Below are 23,553 nucleotides of genomic sequence, written 5' to 3'. Positions count from 1 at the left end.
AACTTGTCATTTCAGCACTCCAAGCAAGTTCAGTCGTCACTTGATTTTCCAGGGATCTGATCTTGTTTTTGAAAACAATGTCACACAAGGTATTAAAAAAATTGAAGTAAGAGCCCACACCAAATGCTTGACCCATGAAACATGATGCAAAATTGTAAAAGATGACTGCAGATAATTCTCGTTTATCTTTTAATCTGGTTCACAATTTTAGCATAAAAATCATTAGTTGTAATAGTAAGGTTATGACATGTAATATATAAATAGGTGACTTTCAAAACTTACTAAGTCCCATTTTCATCATTCAACGACGACTGCAATTTTTTTTGTCATTTATTTATTGATTCAAAGAGGAAAATACTTGTCTTCTTTGCCTCATAAAACAATACCCCGGAGTGCTTTGAAACGCCACATTTTCTGTGGTGATTTAATGTAGTCCAAAAGATAGCTTGAGATTGTTAAATCATTTTCTATTATGATGTGACTTACGACTTTTTGAAAGTCACCTGCTCATATTAAGTTGAAGCAGTTTAACATCACAAATTTTCTCAGTTCTATCTACTCATAAATTATTGTATGATTTAGATTGATCTCTACATTCTTTAATATTCTCCCAAGCTTTGACAAAGAGCTGTAGTTTATCCCAATTTCTGTAGCGTCACATGAACTGTAACAATTACTTGCTAACCTTTGGACAAGATGTTAGTCTGTTGCAAAGTACTTTCCACCTGATGGGAATGACCTAGCTCTGGGTTTAAATTTGCATTAAATTTAGGAATTTCTTTGTATATTAATTTGTATTCTATTACCATTCCTTTTCAGGAGATTTTATTCAACACATCTTTGGAGTCCTCCAGGACAGTACAATTCAAAATTCGTCAACAAAGGTATTCAAAGATAGCGAGTCGATTGGATACAGTGTAATAAAAGACAATTCTTTCAACGCTGTAATAACACCAGAACCACCCTGTGCGGAGTATACAGAGAGCAATTTTAGTCCAAAGATAACGCCAAGAAATAATTGTCAACACAAGATAATTGAAATGAAGGAACAAGATTTTCTAGGAGGCACCTTCAGTCATGAGGAGCTGCAGTCTTTGATGGTAAAGAAAAAAGATGGAGTGGAAACTTTATTTTGTGATTTGGGTAAATTTTGAACAAATGTTTTCTTATTGAATAACAATATTTTATGTGATTAAGAACCTGTGATAAGAATGATTATGGTGATGGTTGTTAATGATGATGTTGGTGGTAGTAGTGTTATGAAATGTAAATTGTGCCATTCTTTAGTGGTTGTGGTGATGTTAATCATCTTAATGATCAGGATAATGAGATGATGAAGATTATATTTGTATAGACTCTACCAATAACACATTACGACTACTTCTACTACTACAACTACACTACTACTACTACTAGTACTATTACTACTACCACCACTACTATTACTACTACTTCTACTTGTACCACCATTTCTATTCAGGTGTTTACACCAAGAACCGAAACTTCAGGCTTTTCCAGTCAAGCAAGTTGAATAAAAGAAATCATTTGAAAGTTTCCAATGAAAATCAGTTCTCTGCAAAGTCATCCATTCCTGATAACGAAAAGGAGAATAAGGACCGGAATATTTTCTTTGCATCTCTGATAACTAATGTAAGGTACGTATGCCTGCATGTGGTTAAATCTCTTTAGAATAATAATAAAATAAATATATAATAAATTCCCTTTATTCATCCCCAAGGGGAAATTTGTCCCAAGAGTCTATTCCAAGGGAAGACTGGAATAACCCAGACGTCAGCTGCAGTGCAGCGTCGCATATTGAGTTAGGTCGAAGAGTCTTGCTCAATGCCACACAGCGCAGTGGTGGGTGGTCGAACTCGGTACCTTTCGGGTACGGAGCAAAGACCGTATGGCTGAGCCACACTACCCCAGCTCTGTTTTGTGCTAGAAAGATGTAGTGTCATGCACATGAACTTTTTGACATTTTCATGGTTGGCATCCTTTTTACACCTAGTGATGCTATGAGTTAAAGTAAAATAGTCATAACACATGCCTGCTATTAACTGTTCCAACAGACAAAACTATGCGTAACCTTAAATGATACATTTTAGTGAGAACTAATCATCCAACTGGGCATCTAAAAACGATAACAAGAGCTGAGTGACTTTATTGGTTCTATAATTTGTGGCACAGTTTATATTGAAAGGTAGAATTACAAAGATTTGGACAGATTGAGTACGAAACGTAGGATTATTTTGTGATATGTTTGTTACATTTGCTAGTCTGTCGTTGAGTTCCAGCCAAGTAAATGCACCTCATATTTTATTTAACAAAATATTATGTCTGATTTATTTTACACATCTATAAAGCCTCTTAATGGCAAAAAGAGGAAAACTGCTCTCTCGTTGGAGACATGGAATTGAGTAGGCAATTAATAAAAGGAGTCCAAAATAAACATACTTGCTAATGCTTTAAAGAATTTATTTTTTTTATTGTAAAATTATACTATGGTTGAAATTTTATGTATAATTAATTTTTTAAATACATATTTAAGCAATGATATTATGGTTTACAGGCCATAATGATGTTTCAACTGAAGTAACAAAAGCCAAACCAAATATCAAATAGGAGAGAGAGTGTGTCCATAAAATTCTAAAAATAACTACAGTAGAACATGAAAATAACGTACTCGGAAATAGCGAGAACTCGGAAATAGCGAGTAAAATCTAAATCCCCGTTTTTTTCTCTTATTTGAGTCAATAAAATTCGCATGAAAGTAGCGAGTATGAACAAGAGGTCAACTCGGAAATAACGAGCATTTCCTGCCCCAGCCTAGGACTTCGAACGAAGTAAAGCAAAACACCAGACAAGGGCGATTTAAATATTTTTGGCCTAGCTTCTTTTCTTTTCTTATTTTTTGTTACGAGTAATATTACATAGTAGCCTAGTCTAGAGTACATAATAGGCGAAACAAATTTGGATGGGGGTTGGGTGTGTGTGTTTGTGTGCGTGTGAGGGTCAATTATTCACCCAATGTGGTGCCGCGCGAGGTAAGCACTGGCAGCCAACATGTCAACATGCCTCAATTCGCAGCATCGGTCAGCGAGTCGCATTCGATAACGAATGACACGATCAGCGAGAGAGGGGAGCGTGGAACCATCATTTCAGTGGGTCAGTGATTGAGTGATGCGCTTGCTTACCTCATTAAACATGCCTAGTGCATACAAACACTCGCACACACACATACACGAAATCTTGATGGAAATGGAAGGGGTGGATCAACTTCAATCTGTGGCCATCATTACGTAGTTAATGAAGGCCGTGTTCAACCCCACCCTCAACCCACTTTATCAACACACAGTCATTTGCACGCACGCGCGGCACACACGCACAAACACACACACACACTTATTGTCTTTCCATATTTTTGTACGGCCGAGTGACCTTTCCTGGCAACTCGGGAATAGCGAGAACTCGGAAATAGCGAGTAATCAGGAGTGGACCCGTCGAACTCGCTATTTCCGAGTTCTACTGTATAGTCAAACCTGTCGTTGCGACCAACCTCTACATAACGACCAGCTCTGTTGACACCAAGACCATCTAAAGTCGTGACCTTAAGGGGAAAATACCTGCCTAATATGACCACTTGAACTGAAACCCACTAATTTGAACTTAATAATAATAATAATAATGATGATGATGATGCTGATGATAATAATAATGATAACAGCAACAACATTATTAAATGATTACTCGTAATAGGTTCCAATACTTTAATAAGATGAGGCTGAGGCTAAGATAGTATAAGTTGATTCCTCTTTTCTTTTTTTTTTTAACCAGAAATTCCTCTTTATTCTGGCTACTGTAGGAAAGATCTCTTACGTGTCATGTGGAAGATGCTCTTTTTCTAGAAAGGTCCCAATGCTCTGGAACAAACTTCCAAAAGAATTAGGGCATTGTTCTTTGGAAGAAATGTTTTAAAAGCATCTTAAGACTTTGTTCTTTTCCAAATGACTGTGTTGATGCACTATTAAAAGTGCTGAGAGCTTCCTAGTGATATGGTAGAGCACTCAACAAATACACACAATGTATTATTATTATTATTATTATTATTATTATTATTATTATAATTATTATTATTATTATTATTATTATTATTATTATTTCAGGGGTGTCAGAATTCCGCGGTTGGCCGCATTTTCGATTTTCCGCGGTTGACCGCGTTTTTGATTTTCCGAGGTTGGCCGCCATTTTCGATTTTTCGCGGTTGGCCGCCAATTTCGATGTTCCGCGCTTCGCGGATATCTGCTTTTATTTCGTTTCGTTGCTATCCATGGGGATAACTTTTTGGAATCTAATGACAAAGAAAAAGTAGATCCAAAACATTAACTTCCGGAGTAACGAAAAACGAAATTCGGGCTTTATAAATAAAGCGTACATTGATCATCGAGGTTTATTCTGTTTAATTTTCTGTTGTGGAAGTGTGGACTCTTGGATTTTAAAAAAGCGTGTACTTGTTTTTCTGAATTATTTTGTGAATTACAACTCTTTCCTTTTTTGTGTTTGTAGCAACGTTTACCGTCATTAAAATAAAATGGTATTCGAATTTCTGAAAAAGGGCGAGGAAGCCTTAATTCAGGAGATCGACAAAACGTGCAAAAACAAATGGAAATTTTCTTGGCTGGATCAACAGGTTAGTGTGGAGACGGTGGGTGTTGTAAAGATAGGAGACAGCATTGGGAAGATTAATTTGAGTGGAAAGGCAAGATGCGAGTGGTGCAATTCCCTGTTGTCATACAGTGGCAAGGGGCTTAGTACTTTAAAAGAACATGTAAAAACAGAGACACATGTAAAGAACATAAAGTTGAGACAGTCCAACTACGGATTGGGAAGTTTTGCTATGGTCTCCTCAGCAAAGAAACTTTTCCCTATTTTTGCAAAACCTCAATTGCAGAAACCGTCTTCAGTGATAGAGGAAACTACTGGGAATCAGGATCCAAGTCCAAGTGTTAGTAGTGAGGTACCCATGCCTCGAATCCCCTATTCAGATAGAGTGAGCACAATGGAGGCCATGATTGTTGCATACATGGCAGAAAACTCGTTGCCCTTGACTATGGCTGCAGGCTTAGTAGACTTTGCTAAGGCGTGTAGTCGAGATCTCCAGGCTTTGTCTGGTGTTCGCCTTGGAAAGTCTTCTGCTGCTTATAAGATTAAGTTTGGTGTGGCAAAAACTATTAAGGAGGCTCTTGTCGAGGATTTGAAGAGTACACCATTCTCTTTAAATATTGATGAGGCCACCAGCACAAATAATAAAAAGGTGTTGTCAATTCTTGTTAGTTACACAAAAGAGAAGGAGGTAAGGATTCATCATCTTGCATCGGTGGAACTTTTAAGGGCGACATCTTCAAATATTTATGAAGCCATTTGTTGTGTTTTTGATCGGAATGAACTGCCATGGGACAACCTTGTTTCTGTCCTAAGTGATAGCTGTGCTGTCATGAGAGGCCATATTTCAGGAGTGGAAACTCGAATTCGTCAGGAAAAGGCACCCCATTTATTAGATGTTGATGGTGATTCTTGTCACCATATGCAAATAATAGCCCAGAGTTTTTGTTCACCCTTTGAGCGAAAATTACAATGCCTATTTTCTGACTTGTACACTGACTTTAAATGGTGTAGTGAACACAAGTCGAGCCTAAAAGAACTTTGTGACATCTTGAAAGTATCTTTCACTGTGCCTCAAATGTATGCAGGTACTAGGTGGTTGTCTAGTTATGACAGAGCTTTAGAAACAGTCAGGATGTTTGATGCGTATCAACTTTTTTACTTTTCTTTCCTGAATGTAATTGATAAAAAGGCTTATCGCCCAGTCATCAAATCCCTGTTGAAGAAGTATGAACTATCCAGTTCTGCAAGAAAGCAGGTGCATGAGATTTTGGAGAATTTAACAGGGAGGAGGATGACGGTTGAAGGCAGGACAAGGAAAGATAGGATTATCAAGGCTATCTTTCATACCTCGAGTGATACCATGCTTCAGTTGGAGTTGTTTACGTCTGTTTTACCCATCTTTAAGCAATATGTCAGTTTTTTTCAGACAACCACTCCCATGGTTCATAAATTATCAGATTTCCAGATGTCTGCTGTTAAAAAATTCTTGGCATGCTTTATGAGACCAGAAAATATAACCAACAACCTGTTGAAGACAGAAATCTGCAATCCCTCCTCTCAATTACCCCTTACCGACATATTTGTAGGCCATCCATCTGTGGAAGCATCATTAACCTTTAGAGAAAAGGCTTTGCAGGGATATGTAGCAGCAGCCAAGGCCATGTTCAAAAAATTGCCTCTTAACAGCCCAACTTTGGTATCTTTGTCAGCCTTGACCCCAGTTTGACAAATCACACAGCTGTCAAAAAGAACTTGGATAGGTTGGTTGGGATGTCGCACTTTATTTTGTCTAAAAGTAACAGTGATGCATGTCTTGATGAGGTGAGGGCTTACGTAAATGACGACAAGTTGCCCGATTATAACGACGATGAAGGAAGAGTGGATTGGTGGTGGACTCAAGATAGCCTAGTCAGGAAGTACCCTAATTTGACAAAAGTTGCTTCTGCTATGCTTTCCATTTTTCATGGACCTCAAGTTGAGTCAACATTTTCAGTTATGTCTAGAATAATTACAAATCAAACTGCAAGCACAACAATACCATTCTTAAGTGCTATACAAACCATAAAGTATGAGTTGCGTTTACATAAAGCGACAGCTCTATCCTATTTTGAAAGAAAGAAGCCATTGACTGATGCTGTTAGTCTGTCTCTTTGTCGGAACATGAAAACCGCATTTTGCAACTATGAAAAGGAAAGAAAAGCCGATCAAGCCAGACGGGAGATGAAGCAGAAAGCCATGGAGAGAGTTAAAAAATCATCATCAACAACCACCGCTTCTGCTGTTGTTAAGAGAGCCCTGATTGTGACTGCAAAGAAACGCCAATTAGATCATCATACGACTAAATGCAGTCAACCCCTTGCAAAGAAAAGAAAATTGTCCAACCTATAATGAATGTCTTATTCTTGCATCAATTCCCCCTTAACCTCTCAGTTCCCACCAACACCATTCATTCAACAGCTTCTTTTATATTGTTATTACCACCTCCCCATCAACAGCATCAGTTATTTTGTTATTACCACCTCCCCATCACCACCATCAGTTATTTTGTTATTACCACCTCCCCACCAACAGCATCAGTTATTTTGTTATTACCACCTCCCCGTCAACAGCATCAGTTATTTTGTTATTACCACCTCCCACCAACAGCATCAGTTATTTTGTGATTACCACCTCCCCATCAATAGCATCAGTTATTTTGCTATTGCCACCTCCCCGTCAACATCAGTTATTATGTTATTACCACCTTCCTATCAACAGCATCAGTTATTTTGTTATTACCACCTCCCCATCAACAGCATCAGTTATTTTGTTATTACCACCCCCAAATCAGCTGCATCATTTTTGTTATTGATACCACCCTTTGAACTGCATCTATTACTTTGTTATTACCCCTCCACATCAACTGCATCAGTTGCTACCACCCTCTTTCCATTTTCAACTATAGCAGTTGTTACACCTCCTCATCTTTCAACTGCATCAGTTGCTACAGCCCCTCTCCTTTCAACAACTTTAGTTGCTACCATCCCATTAACTGCCTTAGTTACTACCACCTGCCTTAGCCATCAACTACCACCTGCCTCAACAATCAACTACCACCTGCCTTAGCCATCAACTACCACCTGCCTCAACAATCAACTACCACCTGCCTTAGCCATCAACTACCACCTGCCTCAACAATCAACTACCACCTGCCTCAACAATCAACTACCACCTGCCTCAACAATCAACTACCACCTGCCTCAACAATCAACTACCACCTGCCTTAGCCATCAACAACCACCTGCCTCAACAATCAACTACCACTGCCTCAACAATCAACTACCACCTGCCTTAGCCATCAACTACCACCTGCCTCAACAATCAACTACCACCTGCCTCAACAATCAACTACCACCTGCCTCAACAATCAACTACCACCTGCCTCAACAATCAACTACCACCTGCCTTAGCCATCAACACCACCTGCCTCAACAATCAACTACCACTTGCCTCAACAATCAACTACCACCTGCCTTAGCCATCAACTACCACCTGCCTCAACAATCAACTACCACCTGCCTCAACAATCAACTACCACCTGCCTCAACAATCAACTACCACCTGCCTCAACAATCAACTACCACCTGCCTCAACAATCAACTACCACTTGCCTCAACAGTCAACTACCACTTGCCTTAGCCATCAACAACCACCTGCCTCAACAATCAACTACCACTTGCCTCAACAATCAACTACCACTTGCCTCAACAATCAACTACCACCTGCCTTAGCCATCAACTACCACTGCCTGAACAATCAACTACCACCTGCCTCAACAATCAACTACCACCTGCCTCAACAATCAACAACCACTTGCCTCAACAATCAACTACCACCTGCCTCAACAATCAACTACCACTTGCCTTAGCCATCAACTACCACTTGCCTCAACAATCAACAACCACCTGTCTCAGCCATCAACTACCACTTGTCTCAGCCATCAGACACCACTACCTATCTCTCCAAAAATTCTCACCTTTCAGGTAAGTGTCAAACCATATACTTGAATCAAAGTAATGAAGTGTTCCTTTAGAATATTCCACATTATTCACTCTTTCCCATGGGTTTGTCGTATGGTGTGAATGGCTCGTCATGCTTTCACGTGTCTTTGTATGAATTTCGAAAAAGTTCAGGGGTTGCAACAATTTCACTCTGACACCCCTGTATTATTATTAATTCCCCTACTGACTTCTTAGGGTAGGGGTCTCTGCGCTAAAGTACAAAAGAAGAAAAAGAAATGTAAACATGTAAATGATCAAATTTACGAATTTTAAAATTTTAATTTCTTTTTTTTTTTTTTTTTTAAACAGCTTGTCTCCAGAAACTCGGCTGCTTCAATTTGATGCAGCCAGTCAATCAGGCAGAGTGACTGTTCCTGGGATAGATAGACAAAGAAGGACTAAAATCAATAGAGACAATGGTGGATTCATGTGTCATGAAGGTAGAAGAGACCAATATTATTTATTATTAATTACAGGTTAATAAATATGTTAACAATAAAGAAGAAGATGATGATAAAGGTGATGGTGGTGGTGGTAAAAAAGAATGATAATGATATCATCATCATTGCCACCATCATTATTACCGTTATCATTATTATTATTATTATTATTATTATTATTATTATAGTTCTTATTAGTGGTAATACACAAAATGCCTCTTACAATCTGGATTTGAGATTAATTCACAATAATAGATGAATAATGGGTACCATGGTGTGCATTTGTAACTTTATACAGTGCAATCTCTCTATTACGACAATCACTATAGTGACATTCCCTCAGTAGCGACATGGCAGCCAGGTTCCAATTTTTTCTCCCTATATATTGTCAGTAATAACAAAAAAATTCTCTATAGTGACAAACATTTTAGCATAAATCCTGAATACGACATTGAAATTCCTGGTCCGATGCAACTGTTAACTGTTCTACCAATGAAATTTGTCTTCATAGCTAATGAAAAAAAAGCTTGATTTTCGGCCAATGACATACCATACTTGTACGACGCGTAGCCAGTGAAAAACACTTACTCTTTGATCAATGATATCCCATACTCACTCATCGTGCAGCCAATGAGAATGCTTGCTTTTCAACCAATGAATGCTGCTCTTGATAGGCCAAACATTGGACTGCAGGTGTGTGAGATCATCTCCTCCAGACAAAGGCGGAAGGTAATCGATGACTTCTTCACGAAATATTGACATGAAAGTCACTATTGTATGTAAATTTTTTTTTTTTTTTAAACCAGGCAAAAGAAATAACAAAAAAGAAATAAACAAAAAAAACAATTAACAACAGAGTTTTTACTGTGGCCGTGTCGGCAATTTCATACACAACAGTCCCAAAGCTGGATAAGCTACAGGGGGGGGGGGGGGGGGGGGGGGGGAAATGGAATTTCAAGCCTCCCCCCACCCCTCTCCACCCTTTCTTTTTGACAACCACTCTGTAATGACAACTCTCCATAAAGACATTTTTTTTCCAGTCCTGACGATGTCGTTGTAGAGAGGGTGCACTGTATTGTCTTTTGTTTGTGATTTTTCCTTTGTTGCCTTAAGAAAATTGTAACACACCATATGCCTTTGTGTCATAAAAATCCTTGTCAACGTAAATTTTTAAAAATCTAATTATATTGTTTCATCAGTGCAAAATATGCCAACACACACTTTTTAAAGTACCTATTTCTATATTTCAACACTTGTTAGACTTTTTCAATGTCTTATTAATTATCATTTAAGCTTTCCTTGTTTTAGGCTCATTTGATCGTATGCCCATAAGTATAATAGTATTATTACCATCATTATTATTATTATTATTATTATTATTATTATTATTATTATTATTATTATTATTATTATTATTATTATTATTATTATCACTATCACTTCCTGTATTTCAAATGAATTTTTTTTTTTACTGTTCAGACAAAGCTACTTTAGAAGGTTGGGGTGCGACCTCTCCCTACCCTGAGATTGATGGGTTCATCTCATCCTTAGTGTCAGGAAATGATGGATGCAAAGGTGCCATCCGTCACTGGAACTATTGGATGGCTCGACAGACTTTGGTCTACGACATTGTTGGCTATCGCTGGTGTCACAATGTACGAAGGCATCATAAAAGCAACAACATTATGTGAGTGACAATTGTATGACTTTTACAATGAAATGATGCAGACCTGCCAACTTGAAAATTTAAAAATTTGTAGTTTTCAGGAAATAAAATTCACATTCTCTATAGTTAACTTTATAAATCAACAATTTACCCTTCCAATGAGACATCAAAATCCCTTAAATTTTGTAGTCTGGCATCAACGTTCATTTTAAATATGATTCAATAACTTAGAATTGCTTTTGAAGTTCTGAACTTGAAGCTAAAATTTCGTAATTCTACAAATTTTTAGTAGTGGTAGGCAGGTCTGAATGATGCACTCTTTTGACCTCTCGAAGATGAAGAGTGAAATCAAGTTAGAGCAGCTCACCCAAAAAGATAATTTAAACAAAAATAAATGTATGAAGGTCTGATTAAAGGTGTCTGATCTCATGCTGGCTGTTTTAAAAATATGAACAGAAAAAAAAAATTTCTTTCTTTTCATCTATCCTGTATTGAAATATCTAACTTTATCCCAAATTAATATCTTTTGAAAAATTTTAACTGTTTTTTGTTTTTTGTTTTTTGTTTCTCAGGACAGATTGCTCTGCATAATTACACTGACTTCAATTATTTTTCACCATGTGGCACATTTTGTCCAGGCCACTACACAAAAACATGTCTTACTTTTTGCTTATACAGAGACGTACGAGTCTATGTCTGAAATATCAGAGGGTCTCCATGGTGGTCATTTGCTGTGTCTTCTATCCTTCCCCCCCCCCCCCCCCCCCCCCCCCCCGTATCTGTTTTCCCTTTCGTGTTGCTCTGAAAATGGGGGGGGGAAAAAAAAAATTGATTTCCGGTCATTAACTCACTCAATCCTAGAGATTTTTGCTACTTTTCAAAATTTGAAAAAATGTATTAAAAATGAGCATGTGCATAGATAGTTTTATCAACTACCTAACATGTAAAAATGAAAAACATTAGCTTTGATGCTATGCCTATAATTTGTCTCAGAAAAATGTAATAAATTGGCATGGCGTAAAAGTAACCTCAGGTATACTACGGATATTGTCAGTGTTAGGGTTGAGCGAGTTAAGATTAAACCATCATATCCCAGTACCGAAATGTCAGTAGCCACAAGCAAACCCTCTTCAGATTGCATAGACACAACAGAAATACAATGGGGGGAATAAATCCTCAATTATTTATTTTTTTCATATGTTTGAGGAAATTACAGGTTGTACGTCTTTAAATAAAACGATAAGTAACCTTGATGCTCAAATCCTAGTCTTGAAACTTGTTTACTGTTTTTCTTGTTAACTGGAGAAGGAGAAGGCCTTAAATAATTTTACTTGTTACATTTTTTAGTTCACATTTTGAAACATTTTATTCATTATATTGTGTGGTTGTTTGTGCCTTGTGATTTGATGGTCACCTTCAGCCTGAAAGGTTCAAGGCTTGAGTCCTGCTCTGAACATCTCATGGAAAAGTCTTTTTACTCACATTCTCTCACCAAACTCAGATGTAAATTGAGTAACCGCCCATTCACAGCATTGCCTCTGTCAGAAATAATATAATATCACCTAAATAGTTTTTTTTTAAATAAAAAAACTAAAAAAAACTGGAGCTTTTATATTGGGCAATATACACTAAACGCCCTCAAATTGCTTTACAAAGGGTCCATGACCAACATTAAGATGTAACGAGTAGAACGAGACATGACGCTTGTTAGGCGATGTTACAATTTTGTCCGTCAGAAACAAAGGCCAGGTGCTCATTTTTCACCTGAGTACAGAGAGAGAATAAGAATAAATAGCCTTTTCCAAGGACTCAATTATGTGCCGAGTGTTAGGTGTTGCTGTTGACCAGGGATCCCTTGTAAAGTATGTTTGGCTCATTTAGTGGATATTGCACTAAATAAATTCTAAATTTCAAAAAAATTGTTTGTTCCTTTTTAATCTGTGCCATACAGAATTCATATATTAATTAATCCTAATTATCTGTTACAATGAATGACATAATCAGTCGTTGCTGAAAAGGTTTGAACTGAGATATTGCCAAGTTTAGTTAGAAGGTCAATTTTTATCAAAAATGAGTTCTTGTCATGGGTGAAAGTTCGCCGGAAAAATCCGGCATGGCAGGATTTTTATTTTTGAAAAAGAGGTCTCGCCGTTTCTTTTTTTGTCTGGCCGGAATTCGAAAATGAAAAAAACCGGCAACTGTCGCCATAACTACTTATATATAATTAACCGCACTTCTGTTTTTTCCTCTTATTGGTAGTTGCAGGATTTTTTTTTCTGAGCACCTGCCTTTGCAGGATTAATATCATTGAGTAACTTTCACCCATGGTTCTTGTCATAAATGATTAAATCAACCCTTTTTGTACATCTTTGGGAAATATCAAAGCTTACGTTCACTTTTAAATAGTTTTTTCAGCTAGTCAAGTTGAAAAAGTATGAAATTTGAGAAAAGTTGCTGGATACCTTTCCCATACATCTGACCATAACTTCATGCAAAATTACCTGATATACTTCAAACAAAGATTAAAATGATCTGGGGAGTATGTTTTTTCAGAAAATGCAAATCCAAAATTTTCACCTTCTGATTGATTATGTCATGTACTAACAAATTTATTCATCACACAGGTATGTTGTAGACATTGGAACCGGCCTCTATTATCAGAAATGTCACGACCCAGATTGCCAGGCTCTCAACTTTAGATCCCCAGGTTTGTATTTTTTGTGCACTCTCTGTCTCTAACTGGTGTGGAGAAAAAAAATATTTGTTTTTGTTTGCTTATGTTCATAATACCTTTCCAGTAATCCCCTACTCATTTGGTTTGTCTCTTTCTCTTTATTCTACTCTCTCTCATTTCGATTTTGTTATAAATTGTCATGTCATAAACTAAATAGCGGGTGGTTGGATGGGAGCATCACCCTTGAATCATATACCTATGATGTTCGCATGGGTGTACGATCCGACAGTGATGTCGTTTCTTCTTCTCTTTACTAGCCTATCCTGCTTCTTTGGTTTGTGATTGTATTTTTGACAGGGGATATTTTTTTCTGTAAATCTTCTGTCTGTTTGTTCTTGGTTATTTATAATTTAGCTTATGATATCTTTAGGTTATGATTTTGATTTACATTTGTACTATTTTTGTTAGATTGCTTGTTTTTTTGTTTCAGCGGTCTCTCATATAACCTCAATTGTGTTGGAAGAGACCTAAAGCAACAAACAAAAAAAACAAAAAAAATTAAAAAAATAAAAAAAATAAAAAACTAAATACATTCCAGTATATTCAATCTATACTACTACTACTACTACTCTCTCTCTCTCTCTCTCTCTCTCTCTCTCTCTCTCTCTCTCTCTCTCTCTCTCTCTCTCTCTCTCTCTCTATCTATCTATCTATCTCTCTCATACACAAAAACTCACAACATCGGATTTTCTTGTGTTTTTTTTTAATCCTCTTACAGAGGTGAAATTACCTGATTGTATACTACCTGGGTATTTACTGGATATAGATGATTGTCAAGAAAAAAGCCTCACTGTGCCATCGGAATCCACAACTACTCAACCTACCCTATCTGAAGGAAATGAACTTGAGCAGGAAGAAAAAGAGTACAGCTCAGAAGAGGACATTCTGTTGACGGCTGTGGAGGATATTGAAATGTTACAGACTGTAGGGGAACTCGGATTATGACCTGATTTGTGTCCGACGGAAGTAAATTTTGTGGATCATATTTCCATGCCAAATATAGAAATTTTTCAAACCAGCGACCAGCCGAGCTCACGCCCTTCCATTTTACGCCATGATGTTACATGAGTGTGGCCAGATATGTTGTGGAAGAAGTATCATGGCCAAATTATTCCCATTAGACGTGAGTTACTTAACCCACTACCTGTGGCTATGAAATGCCCATGGTATGGAGTGATTTTTTGTTGATTTAATGAGACAAAAAAGTTTAATATTGATGCATACAACTGGATCATTTATGAAAAGGCATACAATTAATATTTTGTATTGTTATTATTATTTAATATAGCGCTAGTATCCACAATAAGTGCTCTAATCGCTTTACAATGGTATTAGGTATCACACAAGTTCATTCATTCGACTACAGATTCACCACAACAGTCACACTTGTATCTTGTTCAAAATTAACATAGAATCACGATAAGCAGAATGAAAACGACTGGCAGACTTTCACATTGACAGGCTTTTGGTGGTAAAGAATTCCATATGATTGGAGTCTGAAAATGAAAAACCATGCTCAGCAAACTTTTTCTCCACCAGCGAAGAGCTGGCGGATGGAAGAGATTGAGTTTATTTATATTCCCTCACAAGGCATTCGAGGAATTCAGGTGATATAATAATAATAATAATAATAATAATGTACTTTATTCTTCCAAAAGGAAATTTTTGTACAGATGAATAAAATGCCGACAATGATACATACATAAACATTATATACGTAAATATAATGTGGTAAAGTAAAATTTGGTAATAGGTATAGTGTAATAATATTGTAGGCTCTAAGAATAATTACATAGTATAAATTTCAATGGACATACAGATTATATAATTGTAAAGATATAAATATCTAGAAAAGGTATATTGATGTCAACATATAAGAAAAAAAAGATTAGTAAAAAGCTAAGAATTAGTTATAGTATAATACTATTGTAAATTGACTGAGAAAAATTACATAGTATAAATTGCATGGCACATAATGTAGAATAAAAAGGTAAATAGAAAAGTTGTAGTAAGTGATTTTATAAATTGATGTTTAAAAATTGTGGGTATGGAGTAATTTTAAAGAAAAGGTTTCAAAGTTAAAACAGACGTAGACCAAAATTTATAAATTATTTTCCTTATTAAAAATTCTGCAACTGTAAGGTAAAAAGGATAGGAGGTGTCTTTCACTTTTTGTTCGTATAGACAACAATTGGTCACTTCTGTTCGACTTAGTGATCTGAAGATTTAAAGGATGTGTTGGATTATCTAAAATATTACCAATTTTTCTTAAGCAGTATTCTGATATCATTAAAAGACATGGATCCTGTAGTAAATTTATTAGCTCTTTTAATAGTCCTGTCAAAATTAGCTTTTGCTGAGCTAAGACAATTTCCCCCCCCCCCCCCCCCCCCCCCCCCCCAGGCAGTAATACAAAAAACCAAAACACTTTCTATTAAAATAACGTACTCAATGTTGAGTTGGGACAATTTCCATACAAAGTACATTCTTTGATTAATTTTACTATTGATATAACTGGTATGTACATCCCACCGTAATTTGTTGTCCATGGTGACTCCTAGATATTTGTATTCTACGACCTGCTCTACTTTTTCATTTTTAATAGTAATATTGTCTTTTGTATTCTTATCTTTTCTAAAGTCTATAATTCTTCTTCTTCTTCGTTCCCGTAAAAGTCTATAATTAATTCTTTGGTCTTACTAACATTTAGGTACCCAAAACAGAATTTTTTGTTTCATCCCGAGGCTATTTTGAAGTTGTTAGCTGTGTAGAACTCTTTGAAACAAACACCATACCAAAATTTTGTCTCTAGGACAAATATTAAGGAAGTTATGACATTTCAAAATTATTAAAAAGTGTGGCGCGGCCGCAGAGTGAAAATTTCCGGATTTGTTGATTAGCTGAAGAAAAAAAATACAGACTCAACCCATTCAGGCATTAAAACCAACACAAAAGTAACATACAAAACACTCAATTTTTCCCATGGTGTACTTCAATAAAAAAGTACAAATTTATTCCGTTAGAATGAAGTCATTTAGCAAATTTTCATTAAAAAATAAGGGAAATCGGAGTAAGTTTAAGGCAGCATCAAACAATAATAGGATTGCAAATACAGCAAATGTTGTATTATTCTGACAGTAAAAATAGCAGAGAACAACCTCAGACTGATAGAATCATATTTAGTCTATTAAAATGATCTGTACAGCGTCACAAAGTACAGAATTTGCTTATAAATTAAAGCATAAACGATAAGCATGTAGTAGTGAAAAAAATCAAAAGGCAATATCTCTGCAACCATTGAAGTTACAGATGACTATAATATATCATTTTAAATCCCATCACAACCCCTTTCCATTGATGACAATAACATAATAGTAGATGAAGATAATAAAAAAATGATAGAGAGTGGGGATTTTTGCATGTTTATATTCCAACGTCAAATAGGAATAATTATACCAAAAAAAAACAAATTCTTCTAAACTCACATTAAACAAAATAATGCTCAATAGCAGTGGCCATTTTATATAGTAAGAAAAACAGTTATATGTACAATTATAGGTAGTAAAACTTTAAATATATTTTGCAAAGTATGTACAATTTGAAAATGAATTTTATTTACAATTTGAGGGTAATAATATAACTATGACAAAAGACAAAATGTATTTACAATAGCAATATGAAATTATCATTATACAATAAAACTATACATACATTCCAACTCGCTCTATGAACTCAATAAATAGAAATGTGAAAAATACAGGGCATCTAATTTTCCGACGAACTAGAAGTTGGGAGACTAGCCTTCAAACTACCAATCATAAAATCTAAGTTCCAAATTTCAGTTTCTTGTCACCACCGATAAGCTTTTGGTATCTTATTTCTCTTTTTAAGCAATCCACTATCTTTGCTTTTGATCTGCCTTCTGCCTTCAATCTTACAACTAACAAATCAACATACTTTGCAGATTTACATGGCCTCCCGTAATCTTTCACACCCTCAAGAATATTAGCATTTTTATTAATAGTAGATATTTGCTTGTCCATTTTCTTCTGCTGATTTTCCACAAACTTTTCTCTAATTTTGTTTTTCACCCCATCGTCCCAATCTCTATTCTTCTTTCGAAACATTGGTGCTTTCTTTCTGGCAATATGTAGTATATCTTCCTGTTGCTTCTTTGACTTGCTATTCAAATATTTTATGGCTTTATTTCTTTTTACAATGTGAAGTGATGTTCTGTTATGAAATGATGCATTTCTTCTTTTCCCCAAATCTGAATCATAGTCCCCAAAAGCACCCTCCCCAATCAAGTTTGTCAAAGGACAATTTCTAACTTCTTCCAAAACAGAATCCGGAATTGAGACAAAAATTCCACCTGGCAAAAAAATCACATAGTTGTCGTTTCAAAACAATCAGGGTAGGGTCACATAAAACCTTAAGGGCTTGAATAACATGAGAGTGACATGCACCCGAAGCAAACTGGTGCACAGACTCCCATGCAACACACTTCACAATAAAAGATTCTCCAAATATGAACATAAACAAAGGATCAACAATACAGCTTGGATCACTGGACCAACTCTCAATACAATCACACATTCTTTGCACATACAAATGAAACTCACCAAATGAAACTTTACTGTTGATAAGGATCCAATATGGACCAGTGATCTTCAAGTAAAACAATGCTAAGGCACAAACAAAAGACATGAGCACATCATCATCAATGTCGAGGGCAACACTCTGAATTTTTAGATTTAAACTTTCTCCCAAAATATCTGAAGTAAAAAATAGCTTTATTTTCTAACGATGAAAAATCAAAGTGGCAGCTGCTTCAAAGAAACAGTTAAACCGATTACTTTTGAAGCTAGGAATCTGAACATAATGTAATCCAATCTTCTCTACATCCATTCTTTTGATCCCCACGAGGTCCTAAAATATCACAGGCAGTTCTAATCAAACTACAAGTTGCAGATTCATCACTTTTAAAACGATCAAAAGCAGAAGACTTATCACGACCAAGGGGTGAAAATGAATCCTCAACGGATGTTAAGGCCTTCTCACAAGCAGTGCTAGTACCCAAAAGAAAGTGGGCATTACAATGTAAACCATTCAAAGACTTATCTTCCCCCAACTCCGTCTCAAAATAAGACGCATTTAAAAACAAAACCTCATGTTTACAAACACAAAATTAGTAAATAATACAGTTATACTTACTGATTAGGTTGTTCAAGTCAATTTGATTCCGATCTGAGGCCGAAATTGATGCCCCGTCAAAGGCCGGCGGAGGAGATTGCGCCGCCATTGTTGAAATCATCGGAATGCTTGATAACAGAAAAAGTGACGTTTTTATTTTGCTTCGAGGAAACGGGCAAGCTGAGAAAGCTTCGTTCGGTTTTCGAATTAAAAGAGATAAAAGGCCAAAATTTCATAATTTCGCCTAAAAACATCACTTTTTCATCTTGAAAGACCAAAAAATCACGTTTTTTTCCGGGAAAAATTGGATTTTAACCCACTTTCGATCGTCATAGCGAGTCGCAGTTTGCACCATTCGAAAGATCATGCATTTTTCCATGCGAATATGTCATTTTCTGCAGCAGTGTTAACCATGCCCGATGTTGTGAAGAAAAGAAAGCTGACCAGTCAAACTGAGCACGGCGTCGCTCGATTCGCGTCAGCTGACGGGGTCAGTTTTGGGTATCTACTAACATTCAATTCAAGGTGGTTATTGTCGCACCAGGAAACAAACTTATTTATTTCTTTCTTATAATTTATTTCGTCATTATTAGTAATAAGTCCTTGTAGAGTTGTATCAACAGCAAATTTTAAAAGGGATATGTTTAAATATGCGCTTTTACAGTCGTTTGTATAAAGTATAAAGAGCATGGGAGAGATGACACAGCCCTGCGGAGCACCAGTATTTATAGTTATGTTATTGGAGACATCTCCTCTTACTTGTATATATTGTGTTCTATTTGTAAGGAAGTCTTGCACCCAGGAGATGATATAAGGATTAATTTTAAAAGTAGAAAGTTTATGAGCAAGGAGGTGGGGCTGAAATGTATTAAATGCGGATGAAAAATCAACAAAAAGAATTCTGCAGTAGCTTTTAGGAGTGTCTAAATGTTTGTAGATATTTTTTGTAAAAACTAGGAAGGCATCTTCTACACTGCGTTTACTTTGGTAGGCAAATTGATAAGAGTCCAAAAGAGGTCGAACATGGTTCTTAATTCGTAACAAAATAAGTTTTTCAAAACATTTCATGACAATTGATGTGAGAGCGACAGGTCTCAGATCATTCATTGATTTTATTTTGTCTTTTTTGGGGACAGGAATTATTTCTGAAGATTTCCAAATACTAGGGATGGAACAGCATGAAAAAGGCATATTAAAAAATATAAGTATAAATATAACATAATTGTTTTGCACAGGTTTTCAAAATTCTTCCTTTTATACCATCCGTCCAGCCACCTTCCATTCATTCGGTCTAGAAAATATATACTTTGTCTCACACTCACTAAATTCTTCCTCATTCATATGCTCTATCAGTAATTTTTTAGTCTGTTCAATTTCGTATTCATTATTGGTAGAATCAAAACGGGCATAAAATTTGTTCATATCATTTAAATATCTGGTGAAGGCAATTGTAAGTTCACGCAATTTACTCCTGGAGTTGCCATCGACAACTATTATTGAGAACAATGGCATATTTCTGTCATTAACAAAATATGTACAGTCAACTAGAGCATGCTCAGGAAATTTCTTGAACGTTTGCCCCATTTCTGTTGACTGCTCAAACACATACCGAAGAACGTTATCTTCATTGATTCCGAAATCAGACACAAGACCAATATTCCATCTCTTATTAAAAAGTGACAGAGAAAGGGGCTCTTCGCCTTTGTCTCGATTAATAGCAATTATGTTCCTACAGAGCAATAACATTGAGGTTGAAGTATGGCATGTACAAGACAAACCATCAACCTCATGGCAATCATTGATGTCATCCTTGGCATAAACAGATATCCTACAGAGTCTAAATAATTGATAGCATAATTAACTGCCTTTTGGACTTATGAGACAGCAAGTTTGAGTGCGTGAGCTGTTACATGTTTTTGAATTTCCGGGAATTGGGAAGGTGATTTTTTTGTGATATTTACAAAATTCAAATGAACAGTTTCTTCTAATAAACTCTCATAAGAAAAAAGATTTTCTTTATGCATATATCAAGGGGTGCCTATCAATATTTTTTTTTGAAGGCCTTCTTTACGTGCAATAAGCATAATTCACATAAGGTGTCAGGAAATACTTCTTCCAATCTCGCCACCTCATTTAAATCTTTATCAACAATGAAAGTTTTTACTAAAGAAGAGTCCGGATTGTGCTCCTTAAATTAATTGAAAATCTCAATAAGTATTGATGAACTTTCATTAGTAATCAATGTAAATCCACACAATCTACTTCTCGAGTTGCCATCGACAACTAATATTGAGAGCAATGGCATATCTCTGTCATTAACAAAATATGTACAGTCAACTAGAACATGCTCAGAAAATTTCTTGAAAGTTTGCCTCATTTCTGTTGACTGCACAAACACATACCGAAGAACATTATCTTCATTGATTCCGAAATCAGACACAAGACCAATATTCCATCTCTTTATATCTCTCATTAACAAAAATGTACAGTCATAAAAGTCCAGTCCAGTTGCAATCATAGGATTAGGATCTCACCGAAAGGAATTTTTGGTTGCTGTGACAACTCTTTGTATAACATTATTTCCGGTGCCAACAATGTGGTAGCAGAGCGGTTGCACTGTAAACAAATGAGAATAATGAAATGGCTTACTTTCTGATGCACAGCTTTCTTGATGTTGTGAACATCTTGCATGATCACACGCTTTCCTGTCAATCGAACCATTTCTCATCTCAGGTCTTCAGGAGGTATATTTAGCTTGATAAGTTACTCTGCCTTTCTCTTTTCTGCTTCATTGAGCTTCCTTTGTTTTGCATACCTCTCAAATATGTCTAGCTGTGAGAGAAACAATAATTTTTGTATTCTGTACAATTTTAAAAATAATGTGCTCACTTGACTCATCTCTAATCATAACAATTGTGGTAATTTTCTATGGGAATTTAAATCTCGAAACGAAACAAACTGCATATAACTCATGGTTGTGCATTTTATTAAGTTGTTTACTAGGATCTTCGCACTGTCCTTCCTGTCCAAACTCACATAGCACACACACTAACACGCCTACACACATACATCCGAAAATATTAAATCTCAGGCTATGAGTTTCAAAGGGTACGCAACAATGCAACTTGCTTTGCCTTCCCTATCTCTCTTTGCTCAGTTTAGGTTGTCAAAATTGTGATAGTTCATGGATGCCATGAAAAATTTACTAAGCAAATAAGGACATAATTGAGGAATTTTGTCCTTGTTTGTTGAACCCGTGAATTTTTCGAATGCATGTTGCACTGAATAATGAAAATAGTCAAAATGATATAGTATAAAGATATATTGTAGTTAAATTGAATCCATTAATTTCTTTTTTAATTTTTCTGCTGTTTTTTGTTCAGAATGTAAAATTTTATTCTTTCAATTTTGCATATCATATTTGTTGCTGTTATTGGTTCATCTAAAGAGAATATTATTTTGTAAAAAACAGATACACTCGATTTACTTGATATCAAATTTTGTTTATTACTCTGAAATTAAATTTGAAAGATTAAGGTTTCACATTTAAAAACTATCATTTCTATTTCGTAATATCTCAACCGCAAAAATGTAATTCCAAAACATACAAAAAAATTTATGTAAAAATGACATTTCATGTCAAAACAAACAAGTTTAAAAATAATCTTTGACATATTGCAATTTATGAAAATTTTGATAACTTGTATTCAGCATATTAACAGAATCTATCATATCTTAAAAATTGCTATGAAAAATGTATTTCAAGTGGATTGTTTTTAATCAAAGAAACTTATTTATTTAATGTTCTGAATTTAAATTTAAATTCTTTCAATTTTACAATAAAATATTTTTATCTATAAAGACCACAAACCTGTTTACAAAATATCCTTGCATTTCAATGAGATGTAAACCATCAATCACCAAGTAAGCTTCAATTTATTAGACGAAAACAGATAATGTGGATATTTCGGGTTTCCTCTTTATCAACAAAACACAATGAATGAAACACTAAGGACGATTGAGATATGTGTGAATGGCGTAGTTAAGGTGAATAAACAAAAAAACAATGATGGGAGAGAAAGTAGAATGCCCCTTTGTAAGGAAGTACGAATTAAAATATTATGACAATAAATATTGATAAAAGGTGTGCAATTCAGAAAAACATCTAAAATGGAGGATGTGTCATATGTACTATATAGAGTGTAAAATAGAATAAAATTGCGACTAAACTGGAATACATATTGATAAAATGGAATTGGAATAAAGTATTAGAAACAGTTAGGGGTAGGAGTATAACTATTATTGTTATTAATGGTAGTAGCAGTAGTCTACCTTCCAAAGGTAAAATCTAATGACTAGTCCAAAGCTACTTACGATTAGAAACAGTTAGGGGTAGTATTGTAGAACTATTATTGTTATTAATGGTAGTAGCAGTAGTCTACCTTCCAAAGGTAAAATCTAATGACTAGTCCAAAGCTACTTACGATTAGAAACAGTTAGGGGTAGTATTGTAGAACTATTATTGTTATTAATGGTAGTAGCAGTAGTCTACCTTCCAAAGGTAAAATCTAATGACTAGTCCAAAGCTACTTACGATTAGAAACAGTTAGGGGTAGTATTGTAGAACTATTATTGTTATTAATGGTAGTAGCAGTAGTCTACCTTCCAAAGGTAAAATCTAATGACTAGTCCAAAGCTACTTACGATTAGAAACAGTTAGGGGTAGCATTGTAGAACTATTATTGTTATTAATGGTAGTAGCAGTAGTCTACCTTCCAAAGGTAAAACCTAATGACTAGTCCAAAGCTACTTACG

At 35.6% G+C, this 23,553-nt stretch overlaps 1 protein-coding gene across 1 annotated transcript in view; it reads left to right on the top strand.

Moving 5' to 3' along the window:
* The window catches only part of LOC144958101 (DNA-directed primase/polymerase protein-like), a 43,688-nt gene extending 26,673 nt beyond the window's left edge, over positions 1-17,015 (top strand). The window contains exons 9-15 of the mRNA XM_078889754.1: positions 16-89; positions 820-1,143; positions 1,481-1,655; positions 9,015-9,145; positions 10,625-10,832; positions 13,436-13,518; positions 14,264-17,015. Coding sequence (XP_078745880.1) covers positions 16-89; positions 820-1,143; positions 1,481-1,655; positions 9,015-9,145; positions 10,625-10,832; positions 13,436-13,518; positions 14,264-14,490 — 1,222 coding nt within the window. The 3' untranslated portion in view covers positions 14,491-17,015. The remainder of the gene's footprint in view (positions 1-15; positions 90-819; positions 1,144-1,480; positions 1,656-9,014; positions 9,146-10,624; positions 10,833-13,435; positions 13,519-14,263) is intronic.
* The last annotated feature ends 6,538 nt before the right edge of the window (positions 17,016-23,553 follow it).

Source organism: Berghia stephanieae, chromosome 12 (genome assembly GCF_034508935.2).
Source record: "Berghia stephanieae isolate SIO BIC M18660-M18661 chromosome 12, UCSD_Bste_1.3, whole genome shotgun sequence".
Classification (NCBI taxonomy): Eukaryota; Metazoa; Mollusca; class Gastropoda; order Nudibranchia; family Aeolidiidae; genus Berghia; species Berghia stephanieae.
Note: the sequence above shows the minus strand (reverse complement) of the source record. Positions and strands in the feature narration are given on the sequence as shown.